General features: G+C 33.0%; 1 protein-coding gene across 7 annotated transcripts in view; it reads right to left on the minus strand.

Moving 5' to 3' along the window:
* RFX3 (regulatory factor X3) overlaps positions 1-19,735 on the minus strand; it is a gene marked incomplete at its 5' end in the record, with an annotated part of 288,404 nt that overhangs the window by 39,112 nt on the left and 229,557 nt on the right. For 6 of the 7 annotated variants that reach the window (XM_079113050.1, XM_079113049.1, XM_079113051.1 and 3 more), the window contains 6 exons: positions 161-369; positions 6,511-6,660; positions 9,616-9,713; positions 13,565-13,719; positions 14,224-14,339; positions 19,048-19,160. In XM_079113050.1, the coding sequence (XP_078969176.1) occupies positions 161-369; positions 6,511-6,660; positions 9,616-9,713; positions 13,565-13,719; positions 14,224-14,339; positions 19,048-19,160 (841 nt within the window). Of the gene's footprint in view, positions 1-160; positions 370-6,510; positions 6,661-9,615; positions 9,714-13,564; positions 13,720-14,223; positions 14,340-19,047; positions 19,161-19,735 lie in introns of those variants that run through there. The other variant, XR_013759609.1, reaches the window with a different exon arrangement.

Genomic DNA, 19,735 nt, shown 5'->3' on the forward strand with positions numbered 1-19,735 from the left:
CTCCTGCTTCATTCTCATGATGTTGTAATAAATGGGTTGGGCTGAAGACAGTTACAACAGAAAGTTCCCACAAAGTCTAAACTCATTTCTTTCATCTGAAAAGTACACACACACACACACATACAATATGAAGAAAACTTGGGGAAAATTAAGATGATACCTGTAGAAAGACCATTTCAGTAGAAACTGCCTGGCAGCTTTGGGAAAGCTGGGTCTTCCTTCATAGGGCTTTAGGGCTTGCATCATCACGTTATCCAGCCATGCAGCCCACTGCTCCAGGGTGCTCTGCTGCTGAAGAGTCATCTTGAAGTCTGTTTCTAGTCTCTGAACCATGTTGTCATCACACTGGCACACCCAGGAAGCCTGCTCCTGGGACAGTTCACAGAGAGCAAAGGAAAATTTCAACTCACTATCTTTGCCTTGACTGTTAGCACACAGCAGATACATGAGTGGGAAATTATAATAATAACTTCAAAGAGTTAAATAAGTGAAGGGAATTAACAGGTTAGATTAAAAAAAACTTTATCAGTTTTCAGTTTTAATAGATAAATACTTCTCCTTGCTCATTCTGGTATGTGAAAAACTGATGTGGCTTTAAAGTACAACTGGGAAAAAAATAAAGGTACAACTTAGTGTTTCCACATTAGAAAGTTGTGTGTGAGCGATAAGAACATATAACTACTTAAGAAAAATAGAATTGTGAACCTACAGTATGAAAGCTCTTTCATTCTATTCTTTTAATATGCCTTCAAAATTTCTCATTCCCTATCAGATAAAACTTTAAAACTGACTCATATAAGATGATTTAGGATAAGTCAGATGGATATACAGATTCAACTGGCCAAAAGTGGTCCCTCATGATTAAAACAAAAACAAACACTGAATGGTACTAGGTAGAAGCATATGCTGTGTGAGTTTATAGATTGGGAACAGAAATCTCAAGGATTATCAAAGCAAAGTTATAAATGCAAATATGTTCACAGAACTGAAAACAACTCTTCTTTTGTGAAAATGTAGACATGGTACCTGCCAAGCAATATGGATATTGCAATTTTCCTTCTGGTTCTGGTCAGGAAGTTTCATGTTTCGCCATAGTAAGGAAAATAAGAACTTTTACAGTTACTTGTCAGTACTTGCCATAAGTTCTATGATGTTTCTAGTGCTGTTTTATTTTAAAACTTAAAAAAAAAAACCTATCCTCTCAAGGTCAAAATATAATTATTTGGTAAAATAATATTTGACTGAAAAAATGGATTTTAATCTAGGTCCTGAATCAACCAACCCAACCTCAAGTACTTAATTTAAATCTTTGTGGGCTTGTTTCTCTAAACATAAAATTAGAAATATAAAATTTAACATGTATTTTGAAAGTGGGTTTATTATGCCCAGATAACTTTTTAAGGATGGGTTTCTTGAATGGGTGTCAAAAAGTCCTAATTTAAATATGACACTATAAATATGTATTTTTCTGAAAATAGTGTCTATAGCTTTTATTCTACGTTCTTGGAGAATAAGTTCATTCAAATTGACAATTTCAACAGAATAAAATTCTAATCTCATTCTTTTAGTTCTAGAATCTCTCCTAATCTTATACACTTCACTTATTCAAAGGTCATTTCAACCTAGAGGCATTTCAAATGCAGATTGCCCCAAACTCATTTTATTTTCCTAGGGGAACCTACTACAGCTTTTTCCACGTCTCAGCTGATAACATCATCTACTATCATTCTTTTATCTAATTAATCATAAATTCTCCCAAATGCTACCTCCTAAATATTACTTTTAAATATTGTAAGTACACTAAAATATAATTATAGAAAAAACTGAAAATATAAATAAGGAAAAAGGAACAAAATATTAAGAATACCTAAAAAGGCAAAAGATAGCTACATCTTGATGTATTGTATAAACCTTCAAGCTTTAATTGCAAATAAATGTGTCTTGAATATATGTACATATGCTATATTTATTTATGTACACATATATTTATATTTTATATTTGCAATAAAGTTATTCTAAATACACATTTCTGTGCATTTTATATTAGTTGTGCTTATTCATAACTCATAACACATATTCTACAAGATATCCTACTCAATGATATGTAACTGTCATTCCATGTAGGCAAATATACAGCTATACTTATTGTTGAATGAATGAATTTTTATATGACCAATCCCATACAGTTGGACATTTGTTTGCTCTAAAATTTTGCTATTAAAGATAAAGCTGGAATTAGCAATCTTGTACCTATATTTCTGCTTACTTTTTAACTTATTTCTGTATGACAAATCTACTTTAGAATAGTTTAAATATTTTAATATACAGTATAAAATAGAGTCCATAAGATTACTAAGGGAAGAATTTAAAGCACTGAGAAAGTTATAGGTAAAGGTTATGTTTTGTTTTGTTTTTATCAATGTCTAAGCATATTTTCATTGTGATAAAAAAAACCCACATAACATTTACCATCTTAACTATTTCTCAGTGTACAGCATAGTAGTATTAATATATGTACTTTGTTGTGCATGAGATCTTTAGAACTTTTACATCTTGCAAAACTGAAATGCTTGCCCGGTAGGGAAGGTTGCTTTTTGACTTTTGTGCACAGATAATGGGGAGAAGGAACTTCCTGATGCCATGGAAAAATATCATTTCAGGCTTACTATATATGTGGAAATTAGTTTTGCAAAGAGAAGATGATAATCTAATACCCAATTTAGAGAATAAAATCACAGTATAATCATCTGGCTTTTCAAACTATTTTTATACTATGCTTCATTTTACTACTCTCTAGATTGAAAACGTGCTAACGATGGATGACACTGTAAATATTTCTTTCTGAAAGAAATTTAGGTATTTCCATTCTATAGTTGAAAAAGCTAAGAATGAACATTTAAAGACATTCTTAACTTACATAAAAATTATATCCAAAAAAAAAAAGTACTCAGGAACTTCAAAATCAGAGTGCTTTTTAAATACAGAAATGCAAGTATATGCAATAGTTATCAGGTCAGACCATCCAAACCATTTAACACATAATATAGATGAAAAACTACCCATTTATGTTCAAAAAATCAGAGAACAGTACCATTGTAATACTATCAATTAAGGAAGAAAGAAAACCAATTATACTGCAATAGAAAAATTATCTTGAATACATGAGGAAAAGATGATTTAATTAGAGGAGAATGAAGTACAGAAAGAGATTTATGGGTATCCTATCCCGAAAGAAACTTTTGAGCTCTTAGTATGTTATAATATTGACTCTTACATTTCAAATTAAAGTCTCATTATTCTAAGAGCATTACCCTTGTATTTGTCAATCTTATTGAGGCTAATCTTAGAAAATGCAGGAACAAATTTCAAATAATAGGGGAAGGTGATAATAATGGAATGGGAAGCCGACACTCTGGGGAAATCTGGAAAAGCTTAAGACAGAAAAGGAAAGAAACAGGATAGTTAAAGACAAAATACGTTTCCTGGAGCAAGAGACCACTCATTAAAATGAAGAGAGCTAAGAGTAAAATGTAGGGTGAAATGAAGACCTCACCACTACGTTCCCAGTCTTCTGAAGAAAAGAAAAGGTTTTGGAGATCAAGTAGCTTAATAGATAGGTTTCAGCATGGATGACTGACATGGTGCACCCAAATATACTTGATAATTCACAAGAGAGGAAGAGAAAGGTTAGGGTAGTTTCCAAGTTACTGGGTGGAGGATAAATAGTAGAGCAGACATATCATCGACCATTTATATGCAAAGATGTTCTAACGATTGGTGTTTATAACCAGGAAAGAACTCATTTGTATCAATACTTCGTAAGACTGTAGACACACAAATACACATGTGAAAATGATGCTAATGGAACATTTAGAACCATTTTCAGATACTATTAGAAATTATTCTTAAAAATATTTTCTGATATTGAGCTTAAATTACTTTCTGAAGGCCCTGTCTTACTACTTCAACTTTTCTAAAGGTACTTTTAAACATATTTTTTTAATGAATATTTGAAATAAAGAGAGTACAGATGTTAAGGCAATTTCTGGCAGTTATTTTCAGTAAATCATTTAATGTAAATCCACTGAAATATGTAAATAATGGTTTTGTACACCTGAGACAGTTTGTTCTTATAAAGGTCATGTGTTTGCATGTGTGTTTGTGTATGTGTATATTTGCACAGAGATCAATCAGCGGATTGAAAAAAATGTTACCTATACCAGAAGTTTGAACCCAATCCATGAAAGTCACAATGAACATAACTAATTTATCATACCCTAAAAATGGTCCAAGCCCAAATAAAGCTTTTTAATAGACTTTAGGTGATAAAATTAGGCCAGATGTAGAGATTAAAGTTTTTAAGAAATGTAGTCAATAATTTTTTTGTTAAACACGGTATTTTCAACAGCTTTGTTGAGAAATAATTCACATTCTCATACAATTCACATACAGTTTAAAGTCTTTTAGTATATTCACAGAGTTGTGCATCACATTACACCATCAATTTAAGAACTTTTTTATTTCACAGAGAAGAAATCCTATACCCTTTATAGCTGTTGCCTCCCAATCTCCCTAATCCACCAGCCCTCAACAATTACCAATCTACTTTCTGTCTCTATAAATATACCTATTCAGAGAATTCTATAGAAATGGAATAATGCACTACATGGTCCTTTGTACTCAGTTTCACTTCTATTTTCTGGGTTTATTTATGCGGTGGTAGGAAACATTTTCCTTTCTTTTCATGCCCCAACAATATTCCATTATGTAGACATACAATATTTACTTATATTTATTCATCATTTGATGGATATGTGAACTGTATGGCTCATATGAATAATGATGCTATGAACACCTAAATTGACTATTTGTAATCTGAAAGTCCATAATCTGAAATGATCCAAAATCTGAAATGTATTACACGTTAGATGCTCAGAAAAGTTTCAGACTTTGGGGCATTTCAGATTTCAGATTGTTGAATTAGGGACACTCAAGTGGCAAAGTTTATTCAATATTTCAAAATCTGAAAAACTCCCAATCTGAAATACTTTTTGTCCCAAGCATTTTGGATAAGGGATACTCAATTTGTATAAATTTTTATATGAATATGTTTTTATTTCTCTTGATATGTCCCAAGTAGCAGAATTGCTAAGTTATACAGTAACTGTGTTTATCTTTCTGAGGAAAAGGCAAAAAAACCAAAGTGGATGCAGCTTTTTACATTTGTATCAGCAATGTATGAGGTTCCATCAATTTCTCCAACTCCTTACCCAAACTGATTAGGGTTTTTTTTGTGGTTGATGTTTGTTTGTTTTTTCCTATACTCATTCTAGTGTGTATGAAATGGCATATCCTTATGATTTTTGACTTGCATTTCACTGGTGGCTAACAATATATAGCATCTTTTCCTGTGATTATAGGCCATTTGTATATATTCTGCAAAGAAATGTCTGTTGAGATTTTTGCCATTTTTTAATCAGGTTGGATTTTTACTATAGAGTTGCAATAGTTCTTCTATATTCAACACAAGTCCTTTATCAGAAATATGATTTGCAAAATTTTTCTGACATTCTGTGTGTTTTCATATACTTTCTTGGTGGTCATTTTGAACTATAGAAGTTTTAAATTTTGATTATGTTCAGTTATGAAATTTTTTCCTTTGTTGCTTATGCTTTAGATCAACAATGGTATTATTTTTTATTTCCTCATTTTTTATTGGTGTATTTTAGTTGTATATATTGATAGGATTTGTTGTTGCATGTTAATACATGCATACCATATAACAATACAGTTTGGCCAATATCAACAGTGGTATTATCTTTATATGACAACAATTAGCTTTACTACTTTGTATCAGAAGTAAAAAAAAAATTGCTAGAATTCTGTAACAGTATTCCTAAATTATCTGTTTTTAAAGTTTGATCTTAAGGTTAAAATACTTTTTATGTAAACTATCAAAGAAGCCATATTTATTGTATATAATTCTTTGCAAGTGAAGAAATACTTCCTAGGCACCTAGAGTAAACTTTAAAATAGAGTTGTTTTTAGTTCTTTCAAGGTGTATTACTGTAATAACAAATATTTCTGTGCTTGACATGGTGCAAATTACTAAATGAGTAGGAAACAATCTAAGGTAAGTGTCAAGGGGGGAAAACAAAACCAAGAGTAGTTAAATAACTTTCCCAATATCCCACAGATAATAAATGGAAGATGTTAATTTCTTGTCTAATTTCAGTGACCATGACCTTCATTATCCTTTAACTATTCAGCAAACCCTGGTGATGTATTATATGCTGCCTACTAGGACTATTTATCTTAGCAGACTAAACCCACAAAACACAGGTGCAATAAAATCATATAAGGGTAAAACTCCCCTCTTTCAGGACATTATGAATGTAGCTGCTCCTTGTGTATACCTGAGGCTTTGAAAAGAAATTTGATGTTCCTAATTTAGAACAACAAATTGAGTATCTTTCTTTGATAGACATGTCATGTAAAAAAGTGGAGTACCTGTACATTGGCAAAGTCAACACGGTTGAGGTCATTGAGCATCTGGTTGATTTGGGAAGTGTTCTGAAGCACTGCGCGAGCTGCCTGGGCCAGGTGATTGAGCGACGTGTATCTTCGCAGAGTCTGGGCAAAGGCACTTACAGCGGCAACCTGTAAAGAAACCCCAGTCAGTTAAGAATTTTTTTTCCACTCCACTGCAAGAAGAAAAAAAAGAATAAACTAATGCAATCTTCAAATCTTTTTTTCCCTTGCCAAAATTAAATGCTTCCCTTTGACACTTATTCACATTCATTTGGTGAGAGTTTACTTGTAAATTATAGCATTTAAATCTCCTAAACCAAGAATTATTTTCCTTTCGAGAATGCTGAGGTCAAGACTAAAACAAACTCCCACATTCTTCCATAGCATTAATTAAACTAATCTCATAAGTAACTACTCATCCACAGCAAGAAATGATTTTGTGTAAGAAAGTAGGCGAAAAAAAGTTAGTTTTCATTTTTTTTTTCACTTTTTATTGGACAGTCAATTAAAAATAGGCATGTAAAAACATTTTTTTTTTTTTTTAATTAGGAAAACTCAACCAGACAACCCAACTTTTAAAACTGGATTAAAACAAATACTTTCCAGAATACTACCAATCAGATTCACTCTTATGGCCTTTATTATAACAATTTGGGTGATTTTAAGGCAAAATAAGGTGCTCATAATTTTTTATTAGCTAAGAAATTTTATCAAAGATAAGCAAAAACAACTCTTTTTCAGAATGTGAATTTCTTTAAAAGGGTTATCCAGGCAATTTCCATTTGCCCCTCAAAATTTTCTTTCTATTCTTCTCCATCCTGCTCTGTGCCCAGGGAAGGAGACCTGAATGGACTACATTAACCTCCTCCTTTGCCTTCTAGCTTCCAGTTGGGTTTGATTAATGATAAGCACTGTTAGAAGACTGGAGGATAGAATGGTCAGAGTATTTATTCCCCACAATCTCTGCTTTCTTCCTGTTTGGACAAAATCTGCTTTCCTTTTCTAAGGCTACTGTGATCCTGTGGGAAGGAGGGGATTTTCTAATGTCCTGGTTTTTTACTCCTTACCCTCTTCAGACCTAGAGGTAGTACTTTCCACTGTTGCTATCCTGGGATGCTTAACCATTCCTCCTTAGTTTTCTCAACTCCACTCATATCTTTGAAAACAAACTCCTAAATTCTCTTTAATTCCCCACCTTAGACAGATACGCCATTTTTCTTGCAGGGATCTTGAATAAACCAGTTTGTTTTGAAAGACATCAAAAATAATGCAAAGAAAAAGTAAAAAAAAAACAGTCTGGGTAATTAATTCTCACAATTTCATGGAAATTTGTTGCACATATAGTAGATTTAATGAGTATCTTTAAAAACATGTTAAAAACTGACATACATACAGGAAGATATGATATTGTATTGTTTATGGATATTTAAGGAACAAGCTGTACAGTCAACTGGCTGAGTGACAGAATGTTCACAGGGCAAAGAATGCTCTCTCTTGATTGTGAGGTGTTTTTAAGACTATATGAAACTTGCACTGAAGCCCAAATATCCTCAATGAAGAATCTTACATCTTTTTTTTTTTTTTTTTCTGTTTTAGTGTTTTGTATTGAGTATGTTTTAGGTCCACGTACTGGGTTATAAGTGCCTCACATACTTTACCTTGTTCAAGTGTTATAACTATCTAGACACACATTATGATTTAAAGAGGGTAAGTATCTTGCTCAAGGTTCCACAGAAATTCTATTAAACTCCATTGAACCCAGGCATTTTGATCCCTACTGCCAGAGCCATTGGAAAGCTGCTTCTTTAGGGTAAATTATCTTCATTGATGGAGCTGAGCACAGCTGAAAAAAGACTACATATCAGTGACAGTGGAAGGGCACAAGGTATACTCCACCATGGTAAATCATCTAAATCAACTCTGGAGGTTAATGAGATGGAGAGTATTACAGCCATATTGCAATTACATTCACTTTGATAACACTGGGAAAGGAAGTACTTTCACCTTTTGAGGTACTGTTGTATATATGATTGATTATGCAAGTTGGAAAGAATTCTTCTGTCATAATCAAATAGCACCATCCATCCATTTCCATGTGGCCTAAAGAGAACTATTTGCGATGGAAAAGCTCCAGATATGTGCTGACTAGTAGGGTAGCTACTAGCAACATGGGGTTATGGACCACCTGAAATGTATTAGTGTGACTATCAAACTAAATTTTGAATTTCACTTACCTTTGATTTAAAATTCAAACGTAAACAGACATATGTAACTAATTCTACTGTATGGAGAGCATAGCTCTAAAGCAATAATGAAATGCTAGTGGACATATAAATGGATTGTTGCCTTCTGTATGTTTTACAGATGGAAAGCTTTATTTTTATTTCTATTTTTATATTTTTGGCAATGGGGATTGAATTCAGAAATGCTTTCCCACTCAGCCACATCCCCATTCTTTTAAAAATATATTTTATCTAGAGACAGAGCCTCACTAAGTTGCTCAGGGCCTCACTAAGTTGCTGAGGCTGGCTTTGAACTTGTGATCCTCCTGCCTCAGACTCTGGAGCTGTTGGGATTACAGGTATGTGCTACCAGGCCTGGCAGACATAGAAAACTTTACTGAAAACCTTAAACCAAAGCAGAAAGAACTAGAAACTACCTCTGTTCCCAAAAAGACTTGACTATTATAAGAACTTTAGCTTATCAACCTTGTCCCTAAACTGAAAGACTAGATATATTATTGAAGTCTGATAGTGGATATAATCATGGACTAAAAGCTACAAATGGGATTTCTGGTATCAAAGATAAAATACAGAATCAGTCCAGTCTTCACATGGAGTCCAGTCTTCATTCATATATCCACAGATTAACCTAAACTAACAGGGGCAGCAGGGAATTATCAAGAGATGAAAAGTCATAATGCAAGCTATGTGAATATCTCTAATGAAATATCTTTAGACTGGAATATGCATATGTTAAGCTATGTTTAATATTCTATATTCCTGATATATACCAAATCAATTATAACTCTTGACTTGAAGAAAACTTTCTCTAAACACAAAATAAAAAGCAAATGCAGTATACCTTGGTTTGTATCATTCTCTGTGGAATATTGTTCATGGCATTGGAAAGCCAACCTTCAAGGCTTTTTGCAAAATTTCGAATGGCTTGGGTCAAGGCACCTAAAAGAAAAGAATAAAGGCAAAACGAAAAAAATACCAGACTGTTAATCTTTATACTAGAATAAGAGAAATCATGAGTATATAATATTTGATAAAGCATAAAACAGAATTTATATTGTCCTCACTGATGAAACTTTAACATTATTTCTAACTTCTTAAAGTACCCAAGAATTATATTTTGGTTTTTTTTTTTTTTTTTAACAAAGCTATTTTGTTCCCAATACTTATGACACTTTGTTGGGAAATGAAAACACTCAAACATTTTTGCTTATAGCAACATATACCAGTTGTGAATATACTTATGAAATTTTCTAACTTAGATAAAACACTTTATTCATTAATAGTTTTGTATTCAAAGGCTGTTTTCTTTATAAATTCTTCATTTTGATTATTTTTGAGTTCTTAATATATTTTTGTATCTTTAGTTAAAAAGAAAGTACAAAGATCTTTCTTTTTCTCTTTTTTTTTCTGTGTATCTATTTACACTAGAATCTATGAATAACAGCATTTATCTCTCACTTATTGAAAAGTAAGGTAAAAAATAAAATGACCCAAATTTTTGGCTAACTATTGTCTACTTCATTTGGTAGGTAGACATCAGTGTGATAACATTGCTGTCATATAAACCAAAAAGTTCACTCAGTATTCTTCACATATTTGTTAAAACCTGAAACAGGGAAGGTCTAAGTGAAAGAAAATTTCATGGTGGTAATAAAATTATCAGAAGCATCTTCATTCATCACTGATAACTGACTATTTTACAATAGGGGATCTGCTTACTGAAATTGCTCAACAAATCATTCAGCCAGTAGTACTTTACCTCCCCTGTGCTCATAGCTCCACACTGTGGGGAACAGCTTTAGATATTTAATGAATAAATGTTTCAAGAACTCAGAACATAAAATTAACTTCTGCATGTTTCCTCCTATATGGCAGATATCAAAATCATAGTCTACTATAAGAAACAAAGAAGTTACATTTTTGGCCAACTGCTCCCAAGAATATAATATCAACGATAGGATTAAATTATTGGTTTTTTCTTTCTGTGCTCTAGTGAGTCTGACATGCTTCTCTATTACCTCTGTAAAAACAGGTTTTAGAAATATTTTAACTTACTTAAATTATTTGCAAAGGATATAAATTTACTATTCTAATATCAAAAACAACCAAGTATATTAAAAAGATCTATTTAATGGTCAAATGACAGAAGAGACTGAAATGGCCTAAATTTTGATTAGGAAAAACACTCAAGGAGTAGGGACCTTTAACCATGAGAATTGGAAACTTTGAATTGGAAATTTCTTGAGAACACATCTTTTGAAATCTCCAAAGTTTCCCACATTAGCCAAAAAGGAAAAAAGAAAGAAAAATATCTTTCTGTTGTGTTATGTACTAGAACCATGGAGTGCAGGCATGAATGGAAATGAAAGAGAATGAAAAAAAAATTAACAACCCTTTTTGAAACTCAGCAAAATTTTGTTCAAGATTCAATTTGGTAATTTGCATTTTTCATTTTTCCTAAAACTAATATTTAATATTTATTTAAACTAGAAATATGAGAATCTATATATATTACTTTTTTGTTTATCCAGACAAACTTCATGCAAAGGAGATAATAAAATAAAAAGATGTACTTTGTATTTTAAATAATTTTGAGGTTTTACTGTTTTTGTACTAAATGAAATTCTAGGTCACTTTTAATTGTATTCATAATTATATATTTAAGTGTGACCAGTTGAGTTCTTATACAATATTTTACACATTTTTTTCATTTTCAAATAAATGTATTTTGGAATATAGTAGCTTCAAGCTGACTTTAAATTAGGGTGATGTGCAGACTTTTATTTATTTATTTATTTTCTGGTTTAAAAAAAGAAATCCCATCTGGACAGAAAATGGTAGAGTGAAGTACTAGTAGCCAGGAAAATACAATTTTTTAAATATAAAATTAAGTTTACTCTCACTATAGGGATGCATGTAGATCAAAACTGCAGATTCCAACAACTTTTAAAGACTTAAAAATATATGGTTTGAAATTTAAAATTTATTACAAAGCTGACTTGTCTCAACCTGCTCAAGGTTAGTACTCAAATTCATACAATTAAAGATAGATATTTAAATTGTATTTGAAGCTTAATTTTGTTAAACCTCATTGCAGAATGGCAATTAAATATGGTAGGATGGTACATTAAATACATTCTATAATTTCAGAGAAATTATTCAGTTTTCTGCAAAGTGTAGAGACAAACTACAGAATAAACTGTTTTTCAAATCAAAATTTGCAAGACAAAGGATAAGTGTATTGTGTACTTAAAATTCTAAGGCTTAAAGACAACTAAAATGATACATGACTTAATTAGGGCACTGTTAAGGTCACAAAGTCTTATGATGCTAGCACAGAAACAAAAGATTTCAGAACAATTTAATGAATATTGATGTTGATTTGCCTCAAAAGAGAAAGCACTCACTGACATCCCTTCTTGTATCTCATGAGGGAAAAGTGTATATTGGCAGCAAGATGTCGTAGGCTAATGAGCTACCCTATGCAGCTTCTCTTAAATATCTCTAGAGATTATCACCCAGGGTACAGGGAACAGGAGAGAAACAAGGGAATCAGATTCTGAAGCATAAAACAGAAAAGAATTTACATAGTAAAATATTTTTTCACGACAACATCACTTTTCATCAATCTTTAGTCAGGAAGCTTGGTGCAGATAGAAAGGAACACATTGGCAATTTATAAATTTGGGGACAATGTCAGTGGATTTCTTGTGTTTTCACTTATTCCTCCATAAATTTATGTGGGTGTTCATTGATATTATATGTAAATATATCTAAGCATCTACTTTAAGGTGGTAGGGATTCATACCTCTTTCTGTTGTCTATTGTATTTGGGGGAAAAGAGTATAAATATACAAATGATAATAGTTTTCCCTCTTCTTCTACTAAATTTATATGCTTTCTAGAAAAATTTATCAGAAATCATCGGTGAACAGTATACTTGAAGTGTATACATAATTGCCAATTTCACAAGCCAAAAGATTGCTTTTACTTCATTAATGTCACGGTATAGTGGGAAATGTTCCATTTCTTTAAAAGTTAAGATCACCATTATATGCTTATACTGATGCAAGCAAAAAATAGTTTCAACTGCTTCTGTCAGTATCTGTAGTAGCATTTTTATTAATCATTGGAGAAAACAGCTTTGTTTGCAGCAAGGTAATTTAAAAAGCACCATCACTCCAAAAGGTGATCTAAGCTACCTATGTAATTTCCACTTACTTCATAGTGGGAATACAATGCTTGTGTAGTTACATAGTTTTTTCTCTTAAAATACTAGTTAACCATTATTGTTAACGGGAACTGAGTCTCTGTAGTTCTTAACATGAGATAGGTGACAAAGAAAATGCTTTTATAAAGAAATTTAACTTCACTGGAGACCAAGATAAATTCATTTCAAATCAAAGGCAACTATTAAAGGGACTGGCTTGCAATTACAGATTTCAGTGATTTTTGGCTATATGAAGGGGACTCTGTCCTTGAGCAAAATAATTTTTTTCATGGTTGCCTGACCTGGGAGTGTTCTTACAATTAGTTTATAGGGTTTGTCACATCTCTAGATTGGCTTTTTTAATCAAAAAGAAAATGAAAGAATGGAAAACAGATCATTTTTCCCCTTTTACTACAATTTTGCTCTAGGTTGCTTTCATGCAATATTCTCTGTTGCATGTATTCTATTTGACAATTTAAATGAAATTAGGATCATTCCAGATTGCAACGTCACTTCCCAAAATTTCCTGGGTGGAATGTATCAGAACAAAAGCATCCGTAGTTGTCTGCATTTAACTTACTAGGAATAGGTCTAAGGACGTCGGGGATGAGAATCTCCACCAAAGCCTGGTACATCCCATGGTCACAGTTACACATCCATTTCAGGATAGACTCATGTTTGCACAGAGTTATCAGCTTTGCTTTCGGTAGTCGACTTTCTATTTCACTCAGATTGCTGGTGTGAATAAATGTAGCAAATGAATAGATGGCAAATGAGGATAAAAAAGAAAATGGACTTTAAAAATAGTTTATCAAATATTACTGAGGTTAGAACTATACCACCATTGTACTGGTGCCATATGGCTGGATATATATTTATTTATATATATATATAAAATATTCCCCCAGAGCTGCCTATACACATTAAAATTTTCTGATGGTCTGAAAGGCAGATATGATAGCAATTCCTTGAGGATGAAATAGCTCTACTGTAGTCCCCCAAATCAATACAAATGGGAGCTATATATATATATATATATATATATTCACACACACACACACACACACACACTGAGACCTCAAGAGAGCAGTTTGTGGTTTATTTCTAGGATGGCCAAAGCATAATCTATTCACTTAATGTTATCAGTAAGGTTCACAACTGGTATACATATCTATAATTTATTAGCTGTGACATCTACTCAATCATGAAAGTGAATTGGAAAAGCATATTGATTCTGACCTTGATTCGGTAATGGTAGTGCCGTCAGTTGGAGTAGAGGGAGAATAGCGCCAGAAAGTTTGCCACAATTTTTCTATCAAGCTAAATTGAAGATTCACAACAACATCCAATATTGCCTATAAAAAAAATGGTATCAGTATTACCTCACAATATTACATACGGGGATGGGTGAAAGAACCTAATGAGATTTTATATGGTAAAAATTTCATGGGGTTCTTAAGTTAACAAATAGTGAAACTGAACTAAATTTTACCACTGGAAATAAGGAAATAAAGAGATTAACAAGAAAATAAAAGGAAAAATATCTCTTGTACGATTAAGCAGGACGACTTGAATTAATTCTATAGAATGGCTTCATATGCTAGCCTCACTTTCACCTCTTTTCTTCTCCATCTTTATGCTTTTCTCCATTTTCTTCTTTATTTTTCTTTTGTTCCTTTACTGGCTGCTCCCTACTGCCTCCACCTATTCTCAGACCAGGAATAGTAGGTACAGTGATTCAATTCACATCAGTCCTCTTTGGGTTAGGTGATCACTGGTCATCAAACGGGGCACAAGAGTCTAGAGGTGCTTCTCTATGGCAAATGGAGTTAGGGTTGAATTAACCCTGTTAAGGCCACTGACCAGGGTGTTCCCAGCCAGACAATGGCTTGGACAGAAAGTATAGAGTTAGTAGGCCTCCAGAGGATGGCACCTCTCTGGGTAGAAAAAGATACAAGAAGTACCCTTCCTTGGTCACACAATGCCTTCCCTTCAACATCAAAGAATCCAATCTATCTCTCTACACTACCTTGAGAGAGCAGCTTTAAGACTAATTCCCTTTTTATCTTCAGGGTCCTCACCTTCATTTTCTCCTTAATTTTAGTTTCTAGAACCATTTTCCAGGTGAATCAAGGATTTCTTTTTCTTTCTCCTTTTTTTTTTAAATGATGCTAAAATGTGTCACTTTTCCTATTAACTTCTGATCATCAGATTTACTTCCACTCTACCATTACAATTAATTTATAAATTAGCCTTCAGGTATGAAACCAAAGGGACACTTATTTGTGAAAAGAACGCATGATTCTGTGATTATTTTGAGCATTAAAAGACAGAAGTAGTTTGTATACATCAGTTTTGATGTGGAGTCATCAAAAATTGAGCCACAACAGGTGAAAGAGCTCCATCAAGATATCCACAATTCATAGAAGGTAGAGAAAATGGGGCAAGTAGAGTCTGTCTGAATATTTTGGGCAAAAAGAGCAAGCCATAATTTAATAATTATAGAATATGCGCTACTTGTGTAGATCCAGCCCTATGTGTGACACAGAGAATAGTTGATAATAAAAACACCCTAAGAGATTTGCAGAGGGCTGCGGGTGGCAGTGTCAGGGTGGCGAGCGCATGCTTTTCCCGCCAACATAGAAATGTGGAGTATGTTGGCTGAACCACATGCAGACAAGATCATTATGGTCCTGGGTCTTGCTATGTTCCCTTAGCTGGCCTCAGATTCCTGGGCTCGAGAGATCTTCCTGCCTCAGCCTCCCAAGTAGCTGGGACTATAGGTGCATGTGACCATGCCCAGAATTCAAAAACTGGTTGTAGCTTCTAGTCTCTAAATTGTCTCTTAACAATCCTCACCTTCTAATACTCATGCATTTGTGTAGGCCCCTTGCACATTTCATCAAGGTTGATCTGTATGACCATTAGAATATAAGCAAGTGATAGTGCATGACTCACAGGGCTATCTTTTCTTGGATTGCCCACTCTGGAGGAAGTCAGCCACCATGTTGTGAAGACATTCAAGCAGCCCAATGCGGAGTCCATATGGGGTGCAGCTGAGGCTTCCTGCCAATAGCCAGCATCAATTTGCTAACCACTGAGTGAGCTATCTTGGAGGTGGGTATTCCAATTCCAGTCAAGCCTTCAGACAACTGTAGCTCCAGCCTATAACTGGACTACAATCTCATGAGAGACCCTGAGCTAGAACTACCAAATTAAGCCTCTCCCAAATCACCAAACTACAGAAACTGAGAAAATAAATGCTTATGATTGTTTAAAGCTGGGGGAAAAAAAAAAAAAAAACACCCTAAGACTAACTCAAATATTTTTAAAAACCTATTTGGAAGTACTTTCTGGTAATGAGTCGGGGAGTAGGGAAAGTTGCAAGTAGTTGGACAGTGAAAATGAAGTCAATTAATGAATACACTCCTCAGCAACGTTCAAAAATACAAAACCAAGTCCTGAGCACAGAGTGGTAGAATGTGTCTGTATTCCCAGTTACTCAGGAGGTTGAGAAAGGAGGATTGCAAGTTCAAGACCAGTCTGGGTAACAGCAAGACCACATCTCAAAAGTAATTTAAAAATAATAAAAATAAAAACAAGCCCTTAAAATAAAGGGCACATAGATGTCTCTCAGCCCAGACAAAAATCAAAACTTTCTCCAGAAACAAATTATTATAGTTGATTTCCTAAATGCAGTTTTGGCATATTCCAAGAGATATCTCTAAGTGTGAATCAGCTATTAATACTTTATATACCCCTTCTATGAGACTGTTGTAAGAACACTATGTGTGAACATAAAGCTGTAGCAACTTGTGTAGAAAATTGTACTTGATCCTCATATAACAAAACTATTATGAAATATCTTTGATAAACAAATTATGAAAATTCCAAATAATAGGCAAAGTAGGCATATTAATCTTTCTTTAAAAATATAAACTATAGGAAATGTGCATTAAAATAAGGCAAATAAAGGTTTTCAATGCATCTTAAATGCAGTATCTCTGAATTAAATAACTCAAATAACGCTTGAGAAGGACATCAACATTAACCTCACTTGAGGTAGTTTTACAAACGAATAAAACATTTTATCATTTGTCTAAGATAGTGGAATATGAATTCTTTTAATTTATATTAAATTTATATTAAATTTAATTTATATTAAATTTATATTAAATTAAAAGAATTCATATTCCACTATCTTAGAGCAAAGGACTATTTACAGGATTAGACACAAGATTTAGGCAGCTATATTTCAAAAGTTTGAAAGTCTGAGAGGAAAAAATAATTAGAGCATTTCTCTTCTATATATACCACCTACCCCATGAAAAATGGCATGGACACTAGTGACTTTGAAATGAATGGGGATCATTTTATGGACTGTCATTTCCTACACAGATTAATTACTATACATGTCCCTATCTCTTCATGAAGAGTATATTTATTCTTGAAAATTGGTATGTTCTTGAAAATTTTATAATCCAAAGAATATTTTAATCTTATTGGAGGAGTCTCTTACTTAGAATAATCATACTGCAGTTCTTCAGTAAGTAAATAATCTTACTATATATTCATGGTCCAATTTACATACTGAATAAATATGAGAATTTTTTTTTTAAATCCAAATTATATTTTACAGGCTGGTTGCTTATAGCAGGATTCATTTGAGCAGAAAAACAAATACTTGTTTAGAAAAAAAAATCTTTATAGAAATTTTTATTGAATTTCATGACAGTTATAGAAAGGATTTTTCATATATATATATATGATCCAGATATTCTCTAATCTTGGGGAAAGCGTGATAGTCAAGGGAAATGACACTAAGTGGCTTTTATCATGCCAAGAAAGTTGGGAACTGGTAGGGAATGCTGAAGAACACTTCTGGCACATACTCTACTAATAAGGAGAGAACTCCCCCTTGTCAATAACTTAGCATCCTTGACAAATACTTTGATTCATCCAAGCAATTCTTACTTCTGGAATGGGAAAAAAAAAAATCTATGAATGTTATAAGCTTAAACTTCTTACTGCATATTGTATTGTCAGCAGTCAGGAAAACTGTCCCAGAAATTCGAAGGATAATCTTTAACTTCTAAGCAGATCACAAATACCCCTGGAATACAGTTATTTAAATTCTAAACAGAATCCTCTTTCAAAAGAAGAAGCACTTAAGAAAACTCTGTAATCCATGGTACCTTCCTACCAGGTGAGCTGAAGAAGATATAGTAATAGGCTGGCATGCAGAGAGCTCACCTTCTAGACCATGTTGCCAAGTCTGATGTGGGAAGGACAATAGGAGTAGGGATCAAAAACACCAAGAGAAACTAAATTAACCACAAAACTGAAACAAAACTAGAGCCTCATGCTTCCTGTTTTATTAAACATTTCTAGAAATTATTTTTAATAGAAATACACCATGGTGTAAAATTCAAAAGGGGAAAGGAACCGCTGAAAAACTGAGTCTCCTGATTCTCAGTCACTTGGTTTCCTTTACAAAGACAATTGCTATTAACATTCTTTTGTTCTTTCTGGAGAGATGTGTATACATGTTCTTTTTCACTCAAAAGAAAATATGCTACACAGTTTTACATTATGCTCTTTCCTTTAACGTTAAATCCTGGAGCTTGTTCCATTTTAGTATATTTAGAGTTGTCTGTACTCTGGCTATATAGTACCAGATTTCATCTGGTTCCCTATTAGATATAGCCAACCTTTTAAATTAAAAAGAATAATGCAACAAATTCCCTGTACACTTGTCTTGTCACCCATATGTAAGTATTTTTGTAGGATAAATACCTAGAAGTGGAATTGCTGCATCAAAGGATTCAGATTAGGATAGGCTTAAGAAATGGAGAATAAAATGTACTCTCACTTTCCTGCATTCCTCACCTCTCCACTCTGAGACAAGAAAGAAGAAAAATGAATTTATTAGTGCTCAAAGAAATGTTCAAAAAAATTAGTACTAACTTCATCCATACTCTAGGAAAAGGTTTGATTATTTTGCTTTAACAAATTTTCTGGCAAAACTTAGCACATGTTCATGCCATGTTTGAAAAGACTTACCTCACAGTGCTCTCGATAAAGACTCTGCAATGACTTGATATCCTCAAAGGTAGTACCATCTGGCAGAGAAGAGATTTCAACTTCTCCAAACTCTGGAAGTGCTCGAGATGCATCTGTTACCATGACAACACAACAGAAAAAAGTTACTGTGGATGGTGTCAATTACAGATTAATGAGGAAAATTTTCATAAGACAAAATAGAAAAAAAAATCAGAGGTCAGAGGGCCAAAGAACAAAGACTTTTCAAATTAATATTTTGCAAGCAAAACTTAACATCATCAGCATAAAACATAAGAATAGAGGAATATACTTAGGAATTTTTAGAAACTAAATTTTCACTCCAGTTGTATTAGAAATCATATGACCCAGGCCTCTATTAAAAGAAAAATATCTCAAGCTTGCTGGTACCAAATTTAGTTATTTTCATTATTATGCTACCTAACTGCACAAAAATAAATGCATCCTTAAATTTACTATATTCATACTTTTTATACAATCAGAAGCCAAAAGAGTCATGAAAAATAAATAAAACTACAAAAATAACATTAACTTAACAATATTAATTTGATGTAATGGATGATGCTGTTGTCCTGTAACTAAATTACCTCTTGTAACACAAACATGGGATTGACTGTTGCAGCACAGGACTTTTGCATTTGATAAGCCTATACCAACATAAACTTCATGA

The sequence above is a fragment of the Sciurus vulgaris genome (assembly GCF_902686455.1).
Source record: "Sciurus vulgaris genome assembly, chromosome: 15".
Classification (NCBI taxonomy): Eukaryota; Metazoa; Chordata; class Mammalia; order Rodentia; family Sciuridae; genus Sciurus; species Sciurus vulgaris.